At 39.1% G+C, this 22,925-nt stretch overlaps 1 protein-coding gene across 4 annotated transcripts in view; it reads left to right on the top strand.

The window, feature by feature from the left end:
- TBL1XR1 (TBL1X/Y related 1) overlaps window positions 1-22,715 on the top strand; it is a 109,898-nt gene extending 87,183 nt beyond the window's left edge. For all 4 annotated transcript variants that reach the window (XM_066193584.1, XM_066193583.1, XM_066193585.1 and 1 more), the window contains 13 exons: window positions 2,118-2,263; window positions 3,743-3,962; window positions 5,964-6,096; window positions 6,847-6,988; window positions 7,298-7,361; window positions 7,463-7,560; window positions 9,314-9,374; window positions 10,534-10,655; window positions 11,128-11,202; window positions 13,620-13,747; window positions 13,924-14,089; window positions 14,927-15,028; window positions 17,402-22,715. In XM_066193584.1, coding sequence (XP_066049681.1) covers window positions 2,118-2,263; window positions 3,743-3,962; window positions 5,964-6,096; window positions 6,847-6,988; window positions 7,298-7,361; window positions 7,463-7,560; window positions 9,314-9,374; window positions 10,534-10,655; window positions 11,128-11,202; window positions 13,620-13,747; window positions 13,924-14,089; window positions 14,927-15,028; window positions 17,402-17,428 — 1,484 coding nt within the window. In that variant the 3' untranslated portion in view covers window positions 17,429-22,715. The remainder of the gene's footprint in view (window positions 1-2,117; window positions 2,264-3,742; window positions 3,963-5,963; window positions 6,097-6,846; window positions 6,989-7,297; window positions 7,362-7,462; window positions 7,561-9,313; window positions 9,375-10,533; window positions 10,656-11,127; window positions 11,203-13,619; window positions 13,748-13,923; window positions 14,090-14,926; window positions 15,029-17,401) is intronic.
- The last annotated feature ends 210 nt before the right edge of the window (window positions 22,716-22,925 follow it).

A 22,925-nucleotide genomic window follows, 5' to 3' on the forward strand; every position in this document is an offset into this window, starting at 1 on the left:
AAACAATGCATAATTTATTTGATCTTCATCTGCAACTGGCTTTAGCAAACACAGGCTCATTTAATTATTTTGCCAGTAGGCATGTGCTTCTGTCTGAACTGTTTCTTGGTGTTTCTTCTCAACAAGAGAATGAATTCCTGCCAAGTTACCTTCTGTAACTTAATCAGATTTAGTCATTTGGAGTCTTCAGATGGCAGTCAACCAACCAAGGACTCACTCCATTGCTAAAATGCATTTTCCTGGAGATCACCTCTCTGCAGGGTGATGATGGCACTTTGCACCATTTTCTTCAGGGCTGCTTGAAGAAGAAAACAGAATGATCAGCAAAATGCTGGTTTTTTCCTATTGTCTTGGAGTGATGGTGCCCCTGCCAGCCAAACTTGTGTAGCCAAATTCCTTGCCTGAATGTGACTGTGGGAGGGCAGATGTGGCTGTGTTTGAAAGGAAGAAGTGACAACTGTGACTATGACTTGTATCCCTTGACTCTAAATAGAGATGAACAGATTTTTTTTTACGGGAATAACTCTTGGGTTCCCAAAAGCCTCCATCCCTGCAGGACCTTTTTTTGGAGTACCTTCTCCTTCTGGGTAGCCAGAATCTCCTGCTTCTTAGGAGAAAGAGCAAAAGACACTTTAATATTGTCAGACTTGAAAAGGAACCTTTTTCCTGTCATATCCCTCCACACTGACTGTGTGTGCACAGCACAAGCATGCAGCAGCGCTCCCTTATTTTTAAAGCTTCCCCACCCCAGTGGGATCAGCAGTTTGAGTTTGTGTTGCATGTTTGGGTTTCTAGATGCAGCCATATGGCTGCAGGGAGTTTTGTGGTGGTGGTTATTCGTGAAGCTCTGTAAGAGACAACATCATCTTTTACTCACAACTGTGATATTGATTGCTTAACACAGCCTACATTTAGAATGGGAAGATTTGACTGGAAGTCAGGGCATGCCCCAGTAAATGAACAAGTGGTGATTGTCAGCTGGCAGGAGGGAATATGATCTCAGCAATATATAAAAGAAGCCTGCAAATTAAAACAAAAAATAAACTGCAGTCTTAAGATAACAGTGTAAGAGATCAGCTTTAATGCATATACATATAGATACATAAGAAAATATACACATATTGTACCTTGCTCTTTCAATGTTTATTGATTCATAGTTTTTGTTTAGTGATTGCTGATGAGTGGCTTCAGGCCTGTTGAAAATGCATTTGACTGATGCAACATATGTCCACTGATCATGGACTTCCTAAACTGAGGCAGAGAAGCACCAGAAGCAAGGGTGGATGGCAGACTTCTGCAGTTTCTGCTTGTGAAAAGAAAGCAAAACCTCGTTTTTCTGCCTGATTTTACTGAAAACTACTACATGTTCTTATTCCAGTTGCAGATTGCTTTTGTCATAGAAGCTGAACTTACAAAATTGCTTCATCTTCATTTGAAAGTTTGCAGGCAGCTTCTTGCTTACCTGACAGGGAAAAAGGAAAAAAAAAATAAAAATGAAGTGGTTTAAGAAAAAAAACGCCATGACAATAAAGTTAATTTACAGAAACAACTGTTTTTCTCTTGCTGAAATTCACTTTCTCAGGGTGATCAAATAAATAGCAAGCAGCTGCCATTGCTGCACCATAACATGTTTGCCACTTCTTAATCAGTGCACTGTAGCTGATCGTAGCTCAAAATGCCAGAGCATATACAATTATGGCAGCACTGTACCTGAATTCTGTTCACATACAGATCCAAAATAGCAAGTGAGTCTTGTGTCTTGGATATATTTATTAAATACTACATATATTACAATACTTATATTTAGTTTGTGAATATATAAACATGTTTAAGTGCTCTAGTGAATTATATATTTTATATTGACTCATGCACAAATGTTTTGCCATTGATATTGTAATAATTGTTGTGTTTATATATGAACTTTGCTTTTCTCTTTTTATACACTTAAACTATGAGGGAATTGAGGTGTTTTGACAAGTTTTTGGTAGTTCAGCAGCATGCTGTAGCATTATACTTTGTATAATTTGTTCAGGTTTTAAACAGCAGGTCCTACCATGGTACAGCAAGTAGCATTGTCTGTCTGTAAATCAATTCTGATGTCTTTGCCTTGTCTTTAGGGTTTTCCCATTCAGCATTTACCTTTGGTATAGAGAGCCATATCAGCCAGTCTAATATAAATGGTGCTCTGGTGCCACCAGCTGCTTTGATTTCCATCATCCAGAAAGGTCTGCAGTATGTAGAGGCAGAAGTCAGTATTAATGAGGTAAGGAGGCTTTGCCTGCAGGAGCATTGTGTCCTTGCTTGCAGTAAGTTTGAATGTTAGTATTTTTTCTTAACTTTCTTGTATCCTATTTATTTACTTTTACTTCAGATTCCTTACTGCTGGTGTTCACCATGACTCCAGTGGTGGAACCAGAGTGGAGTGACATAACTCTGGGTGGGGGTTCTGCCCAGTGCAGCCACACACCACCAGGCATGGTGTTCTGGCTCATTGCTTAAAGGTCCGTTGTCTGTAGAGTTTTTACCCTACTCTAATGCTGTAGTGCATCCAGACAAGTGTAATAGGATAATAATTGAGACCAGAAATCTCTTCATTTTTTGGTTTCATAGACTGGCACTAGGGAGGTGGGAGAGCACAGTGCAGCTCTTGTTTGGGCTCCTGTGTCCTCACAGTGAAGTAATGTGAGCCCAAAGGCAAGGTTTCCAAGGAGAGAGAGGGTTTGAATTTGTGGCAGGAAGGCTGAAGTTATATGCCAGTTTGCCTTTTGCCTCTGCTGGCTAATTCATCTTGAGCAGGATCTGTTAAATTTGATGTTTAAATGGTTATTCCAGCAGTACAGAAAGCTATGTATCTTCCTGCCTGATTGTGCAGACACTCTCCCTCAATTTCCACTCTCATTTGTGCCTGGAAGGTGAGAAGCCTTTGTGTGTGTCAGTTAGATTACAGAAGGAAACTTTTTTTTTTTTCCCATTAATTCTGCTCACTTTCCAGTCTCCCTTATGTCTGCTGTTTGTGTGGTTTTCACAGTCCTAGTGAAGCAAATCCTTTCCCTTAGGAAACCTCAAAAAAATAAAGCAAGTGATAGGAAAAGAAGAAGAGGACCCTATATTTATTGCAAGGAATCCTTCTAGTCCCTAAAAATAGATCCTTACAAAGCCCTAGCATATGTATAAGGGTATTTTTAACTGGGTCTTGTCCATTTCAGGATAAAATTCTTCCTTGTTGTTTGAAAGCATGCCAGCACTGTTTAAAAAAAGGAAGAAAACTAGTCAACTCCCCAGATAATATGTTTATGGAAAGTATTAGTCTAATAAGACTATAACTTCACAAGTCAGTGACCCGAGTTGCAATGTTTGCAGCTCTCTCTTCAAACAAACCATTAGATTTTGCTGCAGCCACTCATGTTTGAAATCATATTCATAGATAGCTTACAGAATTTTTTGCTTTAGCAGACAATTCAGCAAACTCGAAACAGGTAACTTTTGATTCCACAGGCTCTCCCAGAGGCCTGCAGTGGCTTTTTTTGCATATTTATGGTGGCCACTTAACTTTAGACTAAAATTCCAGTCCTGACCACAACAATGATGAGATATCACTTCCAGCACCATATGTAAAACCGCTTTATTATATTAAATCAAAACGTTTTCTTGAGTTTTGCTTGGAATCTTTGCCCGTAATGTTAATTTGTACTTGGTGTTATCTTTTTTTTTTTTTCCCTTTTCTCCCTGTGCTGTAATTTAGGATGGTACCTTGTTTGATGGTAGGCCGATAGAGTCTCTCTCACTGATAGATGCAGTGATGCCTGATGTGGTACAGACAAGACAACAGGCCTACAGAGACAAACTTGCACAACAGCAGGCAGCAGCTGCTGCAGCTGCAGCTGCCACCAACCAACAGGGATCAGCGAAAAATGGAGAAAATACTGCAAATGGAGAGGAGAACGGAGCACACACTATAGCGAGTAAGTTGAGATAGAAATGGCTTGGAGCTGGGTTAGCATTTCTTAGTTGTTTATCATAGTATGAGCTTGTAGACAATGAGGTAAAAATGTGGAGTTTGGAGTAACCCTTCAGCTTGCAGAGTATTCCTTCGTCACAGGTGATATCTGAACAGATGGTGTCTCACCTTTGGCTGTCCCCAGTTTTGATATCTGGGGTTGCAGGAGTCAAAGTTCTGAATTCATTAATTCACAAAATTCCCTTGACCAGTCTGTTTTCCAGTACTGCTTCTTTTCCATCACCTGAAGGTTTTTCACAGGGCCCTTGCATAGAAAGGGAGAAAAAAAAAAAAAGAGACATTGCTGTACAAGGAATGAGGAGAGGAATCTCCCAGTCCATGGCTGGTTAAAACTGAGTGAAGCTCTGCAAACTCCTTCCAACAGGTTCTGTAAATCCCATGGATCCAAGAACTGTACCTGGCTCTACTAGTGATGTTGAGGTCAGGCTTCCTGGGACAAGCCCTGTGTCCCTTGTCTCTTTTATCAGTATCAGTTTTCATGATTTGACATTCCATTTTGCTCGATGCAATTCCAAATTGCTCAATGCAGCTGCTCTCAGGTTTGCTTTATTCATGAATTCCATTTTAGTTGAGATTGGTGAAATAAATTAATTCTGTTTGTCATCACTGGTCAAAGGAACATAGCTTGCAATGAGGCTTAGTATGGAAAAGTTTGGGTCAGGCATTAAATTGTGATTTTGAAAATACTCTTCTGGAAGTCTGAATTGCAAGTTTAAGTGTGTTCATTCTCTAAAAATGCCTGAAGAAATGGCATTTTTGAGAGAATATTGATATTGAACCATGTACAAGTTTTACAGCCTGATTTGACTAGGTTTTTTCATTAGTATATAAGATAAAAAGCTAGAAAAACATTCTTTGGCTGAATCAAATGAAGTCTCTACTTTGATGCTTTCATTTAAAAATCTCAGAGTATTTACTTGGTAACTGTGAACTGGATAGAGGAAGGGTAGACCTCGGATCTCAGCCCTGTTAAATGTGATGTACCAGCAACCCCTGCTGGCTGTTCAGCACATCAGACTGGCATCGATCCTTTCTGTCTGAAGCAATCCTTTATATGGTGCTCTTTCTGAAAAAATACTCATGTTTTAATAGCCTTTTCTATTTTCTCACATGCACGAGCAGTGACAGAAACCCTTAATGCTAAATTAAGCAATAGCTGTGAAATGATCTCTTTAACCACAGTGAATAAATATGGAACAGGTGAACTGTGCAGCATTTCTTACATTCTGCATTTGTACTTATCATGAATTTATTTTTAATAATAGAAAATGATTGATGGTAGATGCCAAGAAAACTGTTTTGTCAGTTGAATTACCCCCAGCATGTTCTACAGAACAATATGGTTTCAACCTCACTTCCATGCAGAAGGTTACACTGCCATAATTCCATGGTAATTGCTGATGAGAAGTTTGAGAAGCTTGGTTATGTGTGCTCTATCACCAAATGTGATTATATTCATTAAAGTAATTTTGTAAATGGAGTGTCGGAGATGTAGATTTAAAACCTGTTTCACTGCAATTGGTGAAAAGAGAGATTTTTGAAAATGAATGTGTTACAAATGTATTCTTATAGCACAAGCTAGACTAGTAACATATTGTACTATGCAGTATTGGGCCTGAAAAACGGAGTACTTTTAACAGCATTTATTTTTTAGCATAGCAAAAAATTAACTTTTGGCCCTAATTCTGTAGCTCCAAAATTAAATCCATTTGGATGTGAAAGTTTACAGGGGCGAAGAGCTTTCTCACATTTTTGAAATTCCCCATCTGTTTATAGTGCTTCATTAATTGGAACTGAAAAAATAAAAGAGCGTGACAGCTCTGTCAAATTTTTGAATCCCATGAATTGTGAATTCTTCCACTCATTGCAGAAGAACCGTGCAGGAGTCACAATGTCCCAAAATACTAAAATCCACCTCTCTGTACTATTGTTTCCCATAATGCAGATAATCACACGGATATGATGGAAGTAGATGGAGATGTGGAAATCCCTCCCAACAAGGCCGTGGTGCTGCGTGGCCACGAATCCGAAGTGTTCATCTGTGCCTGGAATCCCGTCAGTGACCTTTTGGCCTCAGGGTATGTGCTCTGCCCTCCTGAGTGTGGGGAGTGTCCTGCCAGGGCTCACTGCTGCTGCAAGGGCAGGGCAGCAGGCCTGGGGGACACCTACCCCAAAGTGCCACGGGGCTGTTTAGGAAATAGTGCTGTTAAATGGAGACTAATAATAATGATAATGATGATGGTGCATGGGAAGGGCAGAAGGTTCGGGCAGCACCTGCCCCAAATGTCAAATGCCAGTGTTTGTTCTTTAGAGAATAGTGCTTTAAATTCAATCTATTATTATTAATATTATTACAATTATCAATAAATAATTAATGTATAATTAATTAGTATATTATAATATACCATTCTAATATACAAACATATAATTATGATAATCTATATATTATAAATGAATATCATATATTGTGTAGCACATATTATATATTGCTATATTATATATTGCTATGTTCTATATTGCATAGTATGTATGTAATATATATAAAAACTATGTATAACATTTTATATAACTAAATATAAATATAACATATTGACTATTATTCTACATACCATATATTATATTATCATATATTCTTAGTATATTGTATATTATTGGTATATGGTATATTGGATATTCTATACTGTTACAGGCTTGTCATTATAACCGTGTGTGTTAATATATAATATTACAGACTGTCACTATAACAATAAATGTTAATATATCCATGGAATAAATGGAATTACCACGTGTAAGCAGCAGGGTTTGTGTCCCCCACGGGTGCTTTGCAGATCTGGAGACTCGACGGCGCGGATCTGGAACCTGAGCGAGAACAGCACGAGCGGCTCCACGCAGCTGGTGCTGCGGCACTGCATCCGGGAGGGGGGACAGGACGTGCCCAGCAACAAGGACGTCACATCGCTGGACTGGAACGTAAGTGCCACTGGCAGAGCCCCCAGTGCTCCCAGGAAATCCTGCCCACAGCACCTCGGGCTCAGGTTTTCAGTGACAGCAGTCTTGTCCTCCGTGGCAGCACCTGAAATATTTCTGGTTTGTGCGGTGTTGTAACTTCTTCTATTTGTAACTTCTTCTGTTATACTTCAGGAACTTCTTTCTGATAAGTTGCAATCAATGAAATAAATGTCGTAAATCCTATGCAGATCTATTCTACCTCAAATTTGCTTTAGCTTTGACTTAAGCAGTAAAACTAACTAAATGAATAAATAACCTTTTTGCTGGCAGAGTGAAGGTACACTTCTAGCAACTGGGTCTTACGATGGCTTTGCAAGGATATGGACTAAAGATGGTAAGCAAAACACTTTTTATTTTACCACGTATTTTCCTATATTGTGGCTCACGGCGTAGTTTTTTATTTTTTAATGTATTCATATCAATATAAATTTTCAGGTAATCTTGCCAGCACCTTAGGGCAACATAAAGGTCCTATATTTGCGTTAAAATGGAACAAGAAAGGAAACTTCATTTTAAGTGCAGGAGTGGACAAGGTGAGATAATCTTTGGTAAAATTAAAATTCTTTCCTTCACCGTTATAATCTAACTGTAAGCAAAATTGCAAAATTATGCAGAGTAAGTAAATGAAACTAAAGGCATGGGATGTAAATGTGTGCTTACAAAGATCTTGTTATGCTTAGCTATGTTTCCTTGGGTTTTATAATAGTTTATTGAGATATTTTATTATCCTAGATTTCAGTGTTTGTGGATCTCTTCCCATTTAGGTTAGTCTGAGTTGGAAAGTAAGTGTATTGAAACCAGAAACATGAAACCTTTGTAAAACCAAACCATCTAAATTCAGTGAAGCACTTCATGCAAAGCCTTCAGAAAAAAAATTGTACTAGAGGGATAGGTTCAGGCTGAGTTGAGTATCAGTCAAACCTGAGGATGATTATAAAGGTTAGAGCTGGAACATAAGGAAAGTTGATGTATGTGACTGGAGAGGTGCCAGTTGTGTAATACTGTGGAGCTCATTGTTTGACTGTGTTTTATTTCACATCTCTAAACAAATTCGGGTTTACAAGGTCTTTCAGTTCAGAGCTGCTGTTAGTGTGAGAGGTTTTATGTATGAATGGTAGGAAGGGCACAGAGTGATGGGAAATGTACTTAAAGTGAATTCAGAGAATCAAATAGACTATTTCAAGAGTAAGGAAAGTTGATTTTTTTCCTCTGTAACTGATTCAAGGTGCAGAAGTCAGCACAGGTTTTAGTGAGAGTGGCGAACTGCAACCTCAGTACAACCACTTAAAACTGGCAGCGTCACTGTAAAGTAGTAAACTTTCTCCTTTATTTGTTGTTGTTTTTTTTTTTTTTTTTTTTTCCCTGCATGCATTTACTTGGTTTGCTTTAATAGCCAGCTTTATAAATGCTTGTGCTGGCACAAAAGAAGGAAAATTTAATGTCTCAAAGCATGGAACGGATGTGTTTACTCTTTTGGCATCTGTGATAGTTTTGCCAGTTTTTAAATATTTGTGGAGGTGCAGCTTTCGTTTGCAGGAAAATAATTAAGGAAGAAAGAGAAACCTCATTCCAGTCAATAAAACTTCTTAGACACACTGAGATTATACTTTGAAAAATATTCTGCTTTAGCAGAGAGAATGACCCAACCTTAGGCTCCTTTTCCATAATTAATTTGTGTGGTCCGTTCATGTTTCCATTAAATTTGGTGTCAAAATTTTCATTGATCATTGAGGTAGGGCAGGGATGTTGGCATGATAAGATACTTACTGATGATAAGATACTAATTTTGTCATGTAAGATTTCTTTAGCCAGAAGGTTATGAAAGTATTGGCAGAGAACAACACAGAAGGAAATTACACTCTTAAATTTTTCAGTATGTGACTAATTGTTAATAACATCTCCTTAGGAACAAGTGAGTAGCTGATACTACAATTTGAATATAGAAGTATTTGAAATTAAAATAGGTGTGTGGAATGGATTACAAGAATATAAATAGGACTAAAGGAATAAAACTGTTTAAAAGCCCACAAATTCCTTCTTCCCTCTAGACCCCAAAATGTTGTGGCTAAGCACCTTTCTAATGCAATCTTAAATTTTCTACTGTTTTCTGTACATGTACTACTATTTCTTTTAGTACTGGATCAAACTCTAGAAATGTATAATCAAGAGCAGGTTTGGGTGATGGTGAGCAGGGTAGGTATTCTCGTACTTGTGAGTGGTGGTAGTTGTGGGGAAATTAACAATTTGTACAAGTTTGTTTATTGTTTATTTATCTGTCTAACACAGACCACAATTATTTGGGATGCCCACACTGGCGAAGCCAAGCAGCAGTTTCCTTTTCATTCTGGTAAGTCTTGATTTCATCGTTCAGATTTGTCATCTGAATAGACAAAATGTAATTTTTTAAAATAAATTTAAAAATCTGGTGCTTATTTGCATCATTTTAAAATCTTTCAGGTAGTCTTTGGTTACTGAGTCCCATATTGGAATTTTGAGAATATAAGCAAAGATAGATTTGTTCTGATTTTATAACTCACAGTTTTATTGCAGTTCCATAGAAGTCATAGGAGATAAATTATCCAAGTATTCCTGACTTTCTGTAGTATGGTGGCAGACAAATCATGTGGGTGGGCCACAAGGGATTAGTGTTTATCACCTCAGGACTGCATTTGTCATCCTCCTGCTGCAGTGATCCCAGCCCGTATCCCATTGTTCCACTGTCCCCAGATTGTCTGGCCACAAACCAGCTGAAAGCTGTTCACTGGCCAGCTGGGGTGGGAGTGCAGGAGGTCAGACAAATTGCTCTGTGGGCTGCATGCTGAGCAATCCTGCCAGAATCAGCTGGAAAACAGAATGGAGAGGATGACAGACATGTCATTGAAGGGCCTTTAAGAAACGTGTCTCGTTCCCACTCTGTATTCTGCTTGTGCCACTTTTCCAGTGGCATGACAGCAGTCAAAAACATCAACTCAGCATTTACTCCAAGCAGTTCTCTCTGTGCTATCTGCCATAAATTGCTGGCTTGATCAAATGGAACATGTTGCCCGTGATTAAGCTTCAAGTTAACCACACCTTACAATGCTGGAATTAAGGGAAATAAATCCTTACCTTCCCCTGGCTGCCATCCCTGAGCAGGAGCTGCTGGTGGAGATGGGCTCATGCATGATCATGTGTGAAGTTGTGGGAACCTGTTCCTTGTGCTGATTCCTGAGATTTGTTTATAGATGCCTTAACTACAACTTGGTGTCCTGCTGCACTGTCTTCTGTGTAACTTTGATTTCAAATATGTTCCATATTATGATGACTTACATTAAATTTGTTCCATTTTTCCTAAGACTTGTTTTTGCTGCATTTCTTACTGCTCCTAGTGTTTATCTTTAGAACTGCTGTAAAATTAATGATTGCTTCCTGTTGGCTTTTATTCCAAGGTGGTGCATGCTAAATTTGCACATCAAATTTCTGCAGAGTATGTACTACAGCTTTAAATATCTTTCTTTCTCTTTTAGCACCAGCATTAGATGTTGATTGGCAGAGTAACAACACATTTGCCTCTTGCAGTACAGACATGTGTATTCACGTTTGTAAACTAGGACAAGATAGGCCCATCAAAACCTTCCAGGGTCACACAGTAAGTACTGCAAAAAGGGGGTTGCTCTGTGATATTTGTATTAGTGAGAGGTTGGGTGCTCAGTAAACTTACCAGTACCCAGCACTTGTGTAATGGTTGGTCATTGGCTACAGGCAGTAGATGCACACATAGTGGTAGTTGTGGTTAAGGTCTTATGGTAGTCACAGTCTCTGTGATTATCAGAACAATTCTCACCCCCATGTTTTACCAGTGCCAGGATGCAAGAGTGAGCTTTAGAAGAAGCAGCATGGTAACTTCAAGGCTTTGCCACCTGGTGTACAAGAATGCATGGGAAATGTGATAAATGGATAGCAAAAAGCTGTTGTTATTGAAGGCAATGCTATGAATAAATATTAAGTGTTAAAATCCTGACAGTTATGCAAATGCTCGTAACTGCTGTCCAGCTTTGTTTGTAAGCTGTCATTTGTAATGGAAGGGAAGACTCCAACTTACTCTCACTGTTCACTTTTAGAATGAAGTAAATGCAATCAAATGGGATCCAACTGGTAACCTACTGGCATCCTGCTCTGATGACATGACTCTAAAGGTAATGGAGGTTCTGGGGCTGCCCTTGTCTTTGTAGGACTCTGGAATGCACTCCATTAGCCTGGACATTCAGGCACTATCACTGTACTTGCTGTGTTGTCCAATATTTGTTCTTTTTTAATATAACAAGGTTAGGCAATCCTAGAAATCCTTGTTAATCAGGGCCAAGCTTTGGTCCAGAGAACCTGTTACAGGCTGCCAGCCTGAGACTTGGAGCATGATTTATTGGGTACTTTTAGCTGTTTACAGAATCAGGTCATTAATCATTAAACTGTCACACCTGATGGTTGCTTTTGGTTAAAAGAAAAAGTTGGAATGCATGTCAGGTAGCACATACAAGAATGGGTGAGCTGCTCCTTTCCTAGTTTTCTTCTGCTTTCCTCTCCTTTCTAGTTAAAGTCTTTGGCATGTTTGTTTCTTCAGAGGCTGTGTGCCCTCCTGGATTTTTCCAGTTCATCAGGAGTCATTCTGCAGTTTTCATTCACACCTACACTTGTCCTCCAGATGATTCACAACTACATGCTTTCTTGTAGAACAGGGGCAAACTCGTGAGTGCAGAGGACACTACAACTTTCACATGTGACTTCAGGGCACTCTAGAGATCCTTACAAACCTGCCAGCAGCAGAAATGAGGCTGTTCATGCCTGACAGTGCTGCTTCCATGGTGCAGATGCTTTTCATTACTCCTGTACTGCTTTACATTCACTGGGACCTTTAGCACTGTGCTTGGTAGAGTTTCAGGATACATTTTTTACACTGACAGCACTGTCCTGCTGGTAGCCCTTGGGACAGTTAATTCCATCCAGCTCACTGTTATTTAATCAGGGAATGCCTGAATGAGTAGCCACATATCCCTGCTGCTGGCACACGGTCAGGCTCTGGCGAGGGAAATCACCTTATCTAAACACAAACACGTAAGCATTAAGCCTCCAGTCTAAAGCTGGATGTCTAGACATCTCCAGTCAGCACTGTCTAGCACTGCTGAAGAGCAAGTTATCCTTTCCTAAGTGTCTTAAAAGTGATGAGGAAACCCCTGAGATCATCAGTTGTTCTCCATTGGCAGTGGATGGAGTCCAAATAGCCAGCTTCAGCAGGTATTAAATAGTTAATCAGCTGGAACTCCAGGGTGATGAATTCCAGGCTGGAGCTGGAGCTGGAGCTATTGCTGCTGCCTCTCCATGAGTAGAGGTGACAACTGGGAATGTATCAGCATTTATGGGATTCAGGCAATTAACAACTTGGTGGTTGTTTCGAATGGAGCCCAGGCTGGAAAGAATATTATTGTTTTGTTCAGGGTTAGCTCAAATGCCAAGCGCTGGAGGATAAGTCTGCACATCACTAATCACTCATGGATCACTTACTTTTCAATGGTAGAAGGAATAAATACCAGCTTTGGAAGCACATGGAAGGTGCCCAGTGATTTATTTACTTGTTTAGTTTCTATCTACAACTTAATGTTCTCTAGGGCAGCTGATACAGACTCTTTCATCTATGCCAGTTTTGGGAAGAGAAGCTAGATTTTGATCCCATCAGTTAAACTGGAAATACAATTTCAGTTCTGTCTGCACATTGAAAATCAATTTCCTCTTCAGAAAAGCAGCAGTTCTGAAAAGCACCGTTTATTTACACATGCACCTCAATTGCATCTTAAATACAGTTGGGCTTAAACATGCTCCTGGTAGCTTTTTCTAACAAAAAGTGAACTAAAAGCATTACTGAGACAGATATTATTAAAAATAGCATTCAGATGGTTATCTGCCATATAAAATTTCATGTCTTGGAAAAAGTATAAAAGCCTCCCAAATCCCTTCTCTAGAAGCAATATAAACTCTTAATGGAATAAAGTTATTTTGTTTCTTGAGCATGATCATACAGGAGTTGAAGTCCTCTAATGATCTCTGTGAAGTGCAGAACACTGAAATCTGGTAATGCAAATACCAATAAATCAGGAAAATGCCATAGTGGTATTTCTTTCCCTGGATTTGTATGAAAACAGAAAACTTCTCTACTATCCCTTTATTTCACTCAGTCTGTGTAGCAAGAAGTTCATTTAAAAATAGGACCATGATATTTTAGCAACTCAGACATGAACATTTACATATTGCTCTTCTCATTTCAGCATCTGCTCTCATCCCTGCACTTTTCAAGTGGTTTTCAGTTAACTCAGACAGTTTGGTTTCTACAGGCAGCACCTTTGTAACTCATTAACCTCACTGGGGGCTTAGAACACAAAGAATGAAAGGTCCTGGAACAAAACTTGGCATAATTACTCTAAAAACCTAGCAATCTTAGCAAATGTTTTGAGTGGCCTAAAAGGTAACAGTCAGCCTGCAAATGATACAGAAGAAACATGTAAAACATGTATTTTAGTACAACGTTGTGCTAAATTTTTTGTGTTTTCTTCTCTTTTTATCACAGATCTGGAGTATGAAACAAGACAGTTGTGTCCATGATTTACAAGCACACAACAAAGAAATATATACTATCAAATGGAGTCCTACAGGACCAGGAACAAATAATCCAAATGCCAATCTTATGTTAGCAAGGTACTATTTAATCCTGCTTTTAAATTCTTGTTAAACATTATTTTTACCTCGCTTTCTATGAATGTAAGTTCACAGAGTGTTTTGAAGCACATAAGATACTTTATCATGTTCTGTTTGTATTAGCAGCAAAAATATGTTGAATTGAGATGTAATTAATCTGTTTTCTTCCTTGACAGTGCATCCTTTGATTCTACTGTTAGGTTATGGGATGTAGACAGAGGAATTTGTATTCATACTCTGACAAAACATCAAGAACCTGTGTACAGTGTAGCTTTCAGTCCTGATGGCAGGTACCTGGCCAGTGGCTCCTTTGATAAATGTGTACACATCTGGAATACACAGGTATTGCTCTTCTCTGTGTTGAGAACTTCATGGTCTTTTCCATCCTTCCAACCTATGTTTATACTTCAGCCACAAAGAGCTTTGTCATTCCTAACACACTGGTTTTCTCTTTGTTCTGAGATTATTTCTGTTAATGTTAATCTTTTAATTTCTTGTACATTTAATTTCTCACTTTAAATGCTTGCCCTATGGTGAAGTAATACTTGTCTTTACATTGTCTTAGCAAAAAAGACAAAAAACCAAGCAAACCAAAAAGACCCAACCAAAAACTCACCAACAAAACCCCAGATTGAACAAAATTTCTCCAAGAACATATTTCATCCAAAAATAGTCTGTGTTAATTCTGAACTTTAAATTCCTGAGAAAACAGGGTCTTTTGTGAAAAAGTGATGAGTGTGTGTGGACATACTGATCTGATTGGCTATTTCATTGGATTTCACTGACAAACAAGAGAATGCAAAATGAGGGAACATAACGATGGCAAAGTATTTCTGAGACTTTCTCAAAAAGAACACTATTACTTGTTTTGTATTTCTGGCAAAAAAAAAAGGGTCTTGTTGTGTTTGAAAGTCTTGTCATGCATGATGCAATCTCTGACTGTTGGGCATTGGGTATTAATTTCTGAAAGGCACATTTTGGTAATTGGAAGTAGTCATGGGATGCAATGGTTGTACCACATTCTTTTACAAGGTGCTGAGACTGTCCACAAATCTCTTCTGGACCAGTTTCCTCTGAGAATTTTAGCTTTTAAAAGCAGGGGGGAAATTTTACATTTACAAATTGTGCTTGTTGACTTTGATTTTGTTGTATTAATTACTTGCCTTGTCCTTTTTTTAGACAGGTGCCCTAGTTCACAGTTATCGGGGAACAGGAGGGATTTTTGAGGTTTGCTGGAATGCAGCAGGAGACAAAGTTGGAGCAAGTGCTTCAGATGGTTCAGTAAGTGTTGCTTGACTTGGCTGGTGTTCTAATAACACACATCTTCTGGAAATCTTTTAACCAACAATGGAGACAAAATTTCTTTCTCTAGCTGAAGCTTGAATACAGCCAGCTCACCTGTAGGTTTTCAACTGTAACCATGCTGTGGTACTGTAAGGACAATATTTTTATTCCAGTCCAAAAACCTCAGAAGGTGGAGATAGCTCCAATTTATATTTTCTGTTCCTTCTGGGGCCTATTGTGTCAGCCTGTTCAGCGTGGCTGGTTTAGAAACAAAATTTTCTCGGCCCTTTTTGAGTGAAAATGCTCAGTATAAGTGATGTTATTATAGTGCATGACAGGAATAAAATACCTTCTGCATTCAACAGCAAAACAAAGTGCAGATTTCTAAATGCTTGTAATTAAAGAGTTCCTAAAAATGTCAGCAGCTATATATAAATATCAGTCTGCTCTACTTTTGCTTAGAAAAGCAGGGAATAAAATCATGTTTAACTAATCATGAATGTGCAGGGTCTTCATAAGGAGCACAGTCCCAGGGCTTTTGCTTGCTTCTGTCTCGTGGTTTGCAAAGAAGGAAGAAGAGAGCCTAGGGAAAAGCAAAATTAAAATAAAATAAGGCTGATAAGGGGATTGTGTTTTGAAGTGCTGCAGCTTCCTTTAGCAAATGTCAGCAAAATCGATCCTGGCAGCTCAGTAGTGCAGAGTCTCAGGTGGTATCTTAACGCAGGTGCCAAAGCATTTCCCTCCTGAATGCTCCTTACTGGTAAGTAAGGTTGTTTTGTTAGAGTTCAAATCACAAAACAGGAAGTTCTGGATTTTAAGAAGCCTGAATTCTAGAGAAGTAATTTTGATTAGTCTTTATGTCATTTTAGTCTTGTAAGTATAGGTAATATCATAAAAGGACAAAAGCTCAAGGCATATGCTGAGTAAAAATTATCACTGCCCCCAGATGACCCTTTTTTATACATGCTGTGTAACCTTTCCAGTCCTCCAATTAATTTAGCCCAAGAGGCTGATTGTACTTGGAATAGATTTGTTTTCATTTAAATATTGGGCTTAATTTGTTCTACATTGTTCACTAGCAAAAGCTTCTCATCCACTCTGTTTTAAATGTGCTTGCAGCTGGTGTTATCTTGTGTGTGGTTATATTTTACTAATAGATTTCTATATCTGACAGACCCAGAAGCACTATTTAATGGAGATTCTGGGAAGACTAAAACTGGAGTTTGTACACTGTTAACTGTTTTCTGATCTATTTCAGTACTTGTCTGTGTACTTAAATTTCATTTTATATTTTTACAAATCAGATTTGACTAAGTTCTCAGCCTCACAGTATTAAAAAACAGGCAAACAGCTTACATCAGATGTTGTTGCTGTTCTGATAGTAATTCTGGAGGCAGCAGTGCCCCTTAGCACTGGGGCTGGCTGGGGGTTCATAAAGAGCTCACCTGGTTATTTTAATATTATTTAATCATTGTTAATAGATACAAGGTTAAGCTGACACAATCCATGTGGCAGGTTTTGCTCTGATCCTTCAGCCAGAAGTGTAAAACCCCGTGGTGCTGTGCAGCTGCTGTATCTGTGTGTCTTGGTTTAGATAGACAGGTATCTGCCAGGGAAGACTGGACTCTCCCTTGGAATGTAAGCCCCTCCCCCCCTTTCCAAATTATTATAAATTTGCAATTAAAAGGCTGTCAGGCAAAGATTTTTGGCAATAGGTATAGCAGTTCTTTTCTAGGGATATAAAAAATACAAATGTTGTACTACAGAAGAATAAGCAAGCAAACAAACAAGAAATCCTAGAAAACCCTGACAGAGTCAGAAATACAACCTGACACCCTGTTGGTCAGGGTGTTGGAAGCAGTCCACAGTAAGCCCTCCTGGAGTGGCAGATGTGGTCCTGTTGGAGTAGAGATGGTCCCGTAGAAAAAGGGTTCAGTAATAGTGGGATGGGTCCAGTTTTCCTCCAGGAATCCAGTGGAAAACTGGATGACTGGTGACACTTGTGGCTCCTTTTATCTGGATGGAAATGGTTTGGCTCCTCCTCCCTGGGTAGAGCATCTCACAGTGGGATGATGAAATGTGTGATGTCATTGGTGAGCTTTAATGACCCATTAACAGAAGATATTTCCACGGAGGGAATGGGAGGATGAGCAGAGATAAGAAACAATGCTCCACTGAGCTGAGATAAGAAACACCGCTCCACCCAGTTTTTAACAGCTGGCTTGTTATCAGAGAAGGGTTACCCCCTCCCATCTGGAGTTACAACAGATAAAAAAATCTCTCCAACCAGGTTTCAATAGATGGAATAGATTAAACATTCTTTCCTTTTTTGGTTACAAAACCCAAGACACTGTGTCTCTCTCTTTGCAGGTTTGTGTATTAGACCTCCGGAAATAGCGCTCTTAGTTGGAAGCCATGGACCGACTATGAATGTGTACATAGCCAAAATGACTGTCCCTGACCCATGTACTGCTATAGTCCCAACGAACCATGGCCAGTCCACTACAGCCAAATGTAAAAGAAATATATACATAGACTGTATATAAAAAAAAAAGAAAAAGGAGAAAAAAAAGAAAAAAAAAAAAAAAAGAGGAGAAAAAATTTACACCCTGAAGAGGATGACAGAGTTTTGTCACAGCTTGTGAATCCTGTTCACCAAGTGCTGGAATCTGCTGTGCCCCAAAATAACATTTAAAGGTTTTGGATATGAAAAACAGAAGAGAGTGAGAGAGAGAGAGAGAGAATATACCATATACAAGAGCAGACCCATATACATACCAAAATCAGAAGATACTAATGGCAGCCTTCATTACCCCTTCCCCCATGAAATCCACTCTCACGTGGATTTGTGGGGTATTTTTGTTTTCCTTCTCAGTAGTTGAGCAGTTTGTGTGTACAGAGAAAATGGACTTACAGAAATCTGCAGCAGTTTTTTTTCTTTGCTTTTAATCATTGGGTTTTCTGTTTTGTTTTGGTTAAGTTTACGGATGCATGAAGTAAGGGAGTGATTTAGTTTCTTGTTTATATTTTTTCACCTTGGAAAAAGAAAAAAAAAAAACATTTCTTTGAAACATGTTTTTGATGCATTCTTTGAAGACGTAGTTTGAACCTGATAATGTTTGGTACATTTTGTGGCTCCCAGAGCACAATTTTTGTGAACAGAGGGAGAGTGGCAAAGGGATTAGGGAGAGAGAAGAATAAAACAATCCTTCTTTGCAGCGTGATCTTTCACGTCCTTCTCATCTACAAAGTAGGATGGAAATGGGTATAATGCTATGTTTGATTTTCTGGTGACATGGCTGAAGTGCAGTAATTTCTTATTTGGGACATAATTCTGCCAAACTTAAGAACAGAAGGGCACAAAAACACAGGAAAAAGAAAAAAAAACAAAACAAAAAAAACAGGGATGCAAAAAAAAAAAAGAAAAAAAATAAAGAGGAAAAATGCATCTTCTGTTGCTATAAGACCATAGCTAAAATATGGTTAAATTGTGCACTATTGTGAAAAGGAGCAAAGTATAGCTGGGGGATTTTGTTTAAGAGGTTAAGATCTTTCTGGACAAGGGTTCATGCCACAGCTTCTTTGAGAGTTGCCCATCATTATTTGTAGGAGCTTAGATGTATAATTGTAACCAAACTCCAGTATTAAAAGTATTTCATGTAATTTTTCTTTATTAAAATAAAATCTTTGGCATATATTTGATAACACTGCCATTAAGAGGCAAAATGTTTACTACCTTAGATTGAAAAAAACCAATCTTAAACAGAGGACTTGCTTCAAGTTTATTTTAATAGCAGTGATTCAGCTTATTTAAAAGATGAATACTTGCACTAATTCCCCTGCTGCTCTGGTCCTGCAGTTTATTGTATCTTGTGACTACATTTTTTTCCAAATATAGGGTAGATGTAAGCTGCTATTTTTTTAATAATCACTACTATATAGTGTCTTTTACTCTGTTTACAATATCAAGTATTTTTCTTACAATGACAGATGTATATGGCAAACCTTTTTCTGCTCATGTGATTAAAAGTATACTAATAGTGATTTTATTTGTAAATGATAGCATGAGGTTGTGTTTATGCGTATGTGTAGTCGAAAAGGTTGCATCATGTCTTGCATAAGATTCCAAGAGTGTAAATTTATAAAAAAGAGAGGTTGTCAAATTTATGTCACAGACATTTTACTTAAGGAATGGTTTATATTACAGAGCTTTGCAAAGTTATCGGTTTTATAACACTATTTCAATCACAATTAATTTTGTGGCTTATGATTGTTAGTCTCTAACCTATTTTTTTATTCGTTTGGGGTTTTTTCCCCCCCTCCAAGTATAAATTCATTTAATTGAGATAATGCAGCTTTGACATTTTAACCATTATTCTTTAGGCATCGATTTCTGCTATTCCCATGAAATAAACACGACTTGAAGCAAGTCTGAGTTTGGCTAAGGTAGGGTAGCAATTTGCCAGTGGTAAAGTCAAGTCAACAATACATTGTTTATATACACCCCAGGATTATACTGCTATCATACACAGCATTTAAAACCAACACCAAGTCATATCCATAAAGACAGTTATCCGTGGTGGTTCTGTGCCAGCTATTTTTAGGGTTTTGGAACATATTGCAAATGTTTAGAGCAATTACCCTGTGAGTTACAATATGTAGGAAACCTAATATATTGAGTGTCTGGCACTTGAAATATTGCTTTTATTGCTGGAGGTCCATGACTGTGGCTGACCTCTGTCATTTAATGAAAAAAAAATAAAAATAAAAAAAAATTCTGTGCAATAATTTTAAACTGTGCTCCCAGGAATAGACACAAATGTTTTGAGTATGTTTAAGCTGCATTTTTCGTTTAGCAATGCATTTGTCAATTGCACTGAATATAAATCTGAAAGTCAGAAGTGATTCTTGATAGTACTTTTGTATTTTAATATGGACAGTTTATTCATTTTCATAAAAGTTATTGGATGATTCTTTCAGCCAACTTAACAATTGTGGTGGAATTCTGTGACATAGCTGCAAAAAATCACACAGCCATGTTTTTTAGGGTATTGCCATTTTCCTCTTTCTCAATCATCAGCTTTTTTTTGGTTGTAATTCTAATTGCTTCGGCATAGCAGCATCACACAGTCAGAAATAGAGAACACCAGAGCTTCAGGCCAGGGCTGCCAGGTGTGGGGCTGGCAGGAACGTCAGCTCCAGAGCCACTGCTCTGGTGAGGGCCAGCAGTGCCCACTGCCCTGGGGCCAGGCAGTGTCCCCCAGGCAGTGTCCCCCAGGCAGTGTCCCCAGGCAGTGTCCCTGAGCCGAGCTCTGGCCGTAGCTGTCCGGCTGTCCAGCCTCGCATGCCACAGTGCTGCTCCTGCACCCGCGCTCCGCACTCCCGGAGCCGCCGCGCGCCGGCTCCTGCCACCCTGTCATCCCCAAACCAGACAAAACCACCACAGGACCGTGACGTTAATCACTTGTCTTTTATAGCACGAGGGCCTCGTGTTCCGGGCTGGGGTGGACTGTCCTGACTGCTCCTTTCAAAGGGGAAGCCAAATGGCAGCAAGGCCCTGACTTTGTGTGGCATGTACATCTTACGGATGTACTCCTCACATCATTCCTATTTTTACCAGTTCGACACGGTAACAGGCAAATATCCAAGCAGAGGATAAAAGGAAGGGGGAAAGCTGGGCTCAGAATGAATGATGGGATAAGAAATGAACTGCTCTTGAGTTCGCTGTCTTTCTGTGCGTCCATCTCGGAATCCCATTTCTCATTTTTGCATGACCAGATCCAGGTTTCTGTAGAGTTCGTCTTTTTCTATTTTTACTTTACCTTTTTCTGCATTTTTAAATTGATGTAAAGATTCCCAACCAGTGGACTTTTTAGTGTAGTTAAGAGAATATCTAGGTCTTCATAAAAGCTTTTTTAGACTCTTTGTAATGTTGATTAAACTGAGTTTATTCTGGGACTACCATTGTGCAGGGTTATTTAGCATGTCTACTAGATGATTGGAAATCTTATATGAAACACTAAAAGTGCCTCTTTTTCTGGGTTGGGTGGAGGGGGAGGTAGTAGTTACCAGAGTCAGAACGACATGGCATTTCGAAGCATGTTTCTTGATTTCGTGACACTTTAATGCATCTTGAGAGAAAGGCCAAAGATTTCTACCGATTTTAATTGATTTTTCATTTTAAAAAGCACTCCTTTTTCCTTACACTGCTTACCTCATGCTAGGGCGTCTGATGGGGCGTTGTACCTTGGGAATGTCCTTTGTGTTTAGGGAGAGCAGTGGGTGGTTTGCCAGCAGGGTGACCCCAGCAGCCGACACGTTTAATTCCACTGCGGGAAGGAGATTCATTACCACTGCAAACTGGGGGGGTTTCAGCCTGTAAATACAAGGTTGCCTGGTTTTGTCTGTTCAGCAAAGAGCCTTGGGACCCCATTTTTCCTTCAGCAGAAATCCCACTGTGTGTCACTTCACGAGGAAACCCTGCCAGGGCTTCAGGGCCGTGCCGAACCCCCAGTGAGGTTAAAATGAGCCACATCCCCCTCGAGCCAAGGGTCCCCCGGTGTCCTGGGGTTTTGCCAGAGCAGGGCCTGCCAGATTTAGCCCAGTTCCTTTTTTTTTTGGCTGATGAGCAGGGTTGCTCCTCCCTTCCCAAAGCCCTGTAGAGCCATTCCCCGGTGGGATCACTTCCACCCTCTCCAGACGCCTGAAGAAAGCAGAAGCAACATTGTGGCATGTTAGAAGCAAATACGGCTTGGGGAGACAGCAGCAAATCTCCATCGAGATCCCTGACATTTTCCGTAGGGAGAGAGACATGGAGCAGTCCTCACTTCTCCCTCCAGAGAAAGCTCTGAAATACCACGAGCTGTGAAAGTGTGACTGTCTCCACTGTCAGTCTGGTGGGAGGCAGACGAAGCAGGAAAATCTGCCGTTTCGAGTGGATTGCAGATTTAGTGTTAATAGTGCTTCAGATCAGTAGTTTTGAGTACATAATTCGCTTTCTCTGCCTTTAAGTTTGAAGCTTGACAATAACTTGAGGCATGTTTTTGTTTTGTTTTGGTTTGTTTTATTTTTTAATTTTTAAATAATCATTCATTTTTACTTCATAATGTTTTTTGACATTTGTGGGTAAAATACAAGAAAACAGTCTGCATGTTGTTGCTAGTCCAGTGTACTTTGCAATCTTGTCCTCAACAGACTGCAGTGTGCAGAACAGTAATTCTAGAATACAGAAGTAATTTTCTCTCTCTCCTGACATTGACATTGTAGTTGTAATGGTTTCATTTGGAGTTACAAATCCTTTGGGTCTAATTCTGTGAGCCTACCTATAGCACTGGATTAAAATGTCTGCATCATTTCTTCAGTTATCCAGTTAAACTACAACTGTTGTAAAAGTGTAAATCAGCCCATGACAGTTTTTTGTACTTGTTTAAAGGACTTTTATTGTTCAGTTTTCATGATTATTGTCTAAAGAAGACTGATATAGATGTTCTATACTGTCCTGGACCATGTTAATTACACTTTATGATGTATTTTGGTTCTACATCACAATGATTTGTCCCCAAGGCCCTTATATCCCTTCTAGGCACATTTTCTGTTGCAGTTTCCCTTTGCATTGTATTGCTTTGACAACTGTAATTTGAATCAGATCTGAAAGAGGTCCAGAATAAAATATATTTTGATATTACCTTGGCTGAATGTTATATACCAGTAATTTTAAACACTTGGGATGGAAGATTTGCAGATCATTAAACGGGGGAAGTGACAGACTTAAACACTATTTTTAATATTTAGTTTGGCACATTTTCATGTTAAGACAAGGTGCAAACAGCAGCAGGAGGAGCTGCACTATGTGGCTGCAGGATCTTTGTGAGCACACAGCAGATCCTGTGACACT

This window comes from Chamaea fasciata, unplaced genomic scaffold, assembly GCF_029207755.1.
Source record: "Chamaea fasciata isolate MVZ Bird 193981 ecotype frontalis unplaced genomic scaffold, bChaFas1.0.hap1 SCAF_11, whole genome shotgun sequence".
NCBI lineage: Eukaryota > Metazoa > Chordata > Aves > Passeriformes > Sylviidae > Chamaea > Chamaea fasciata.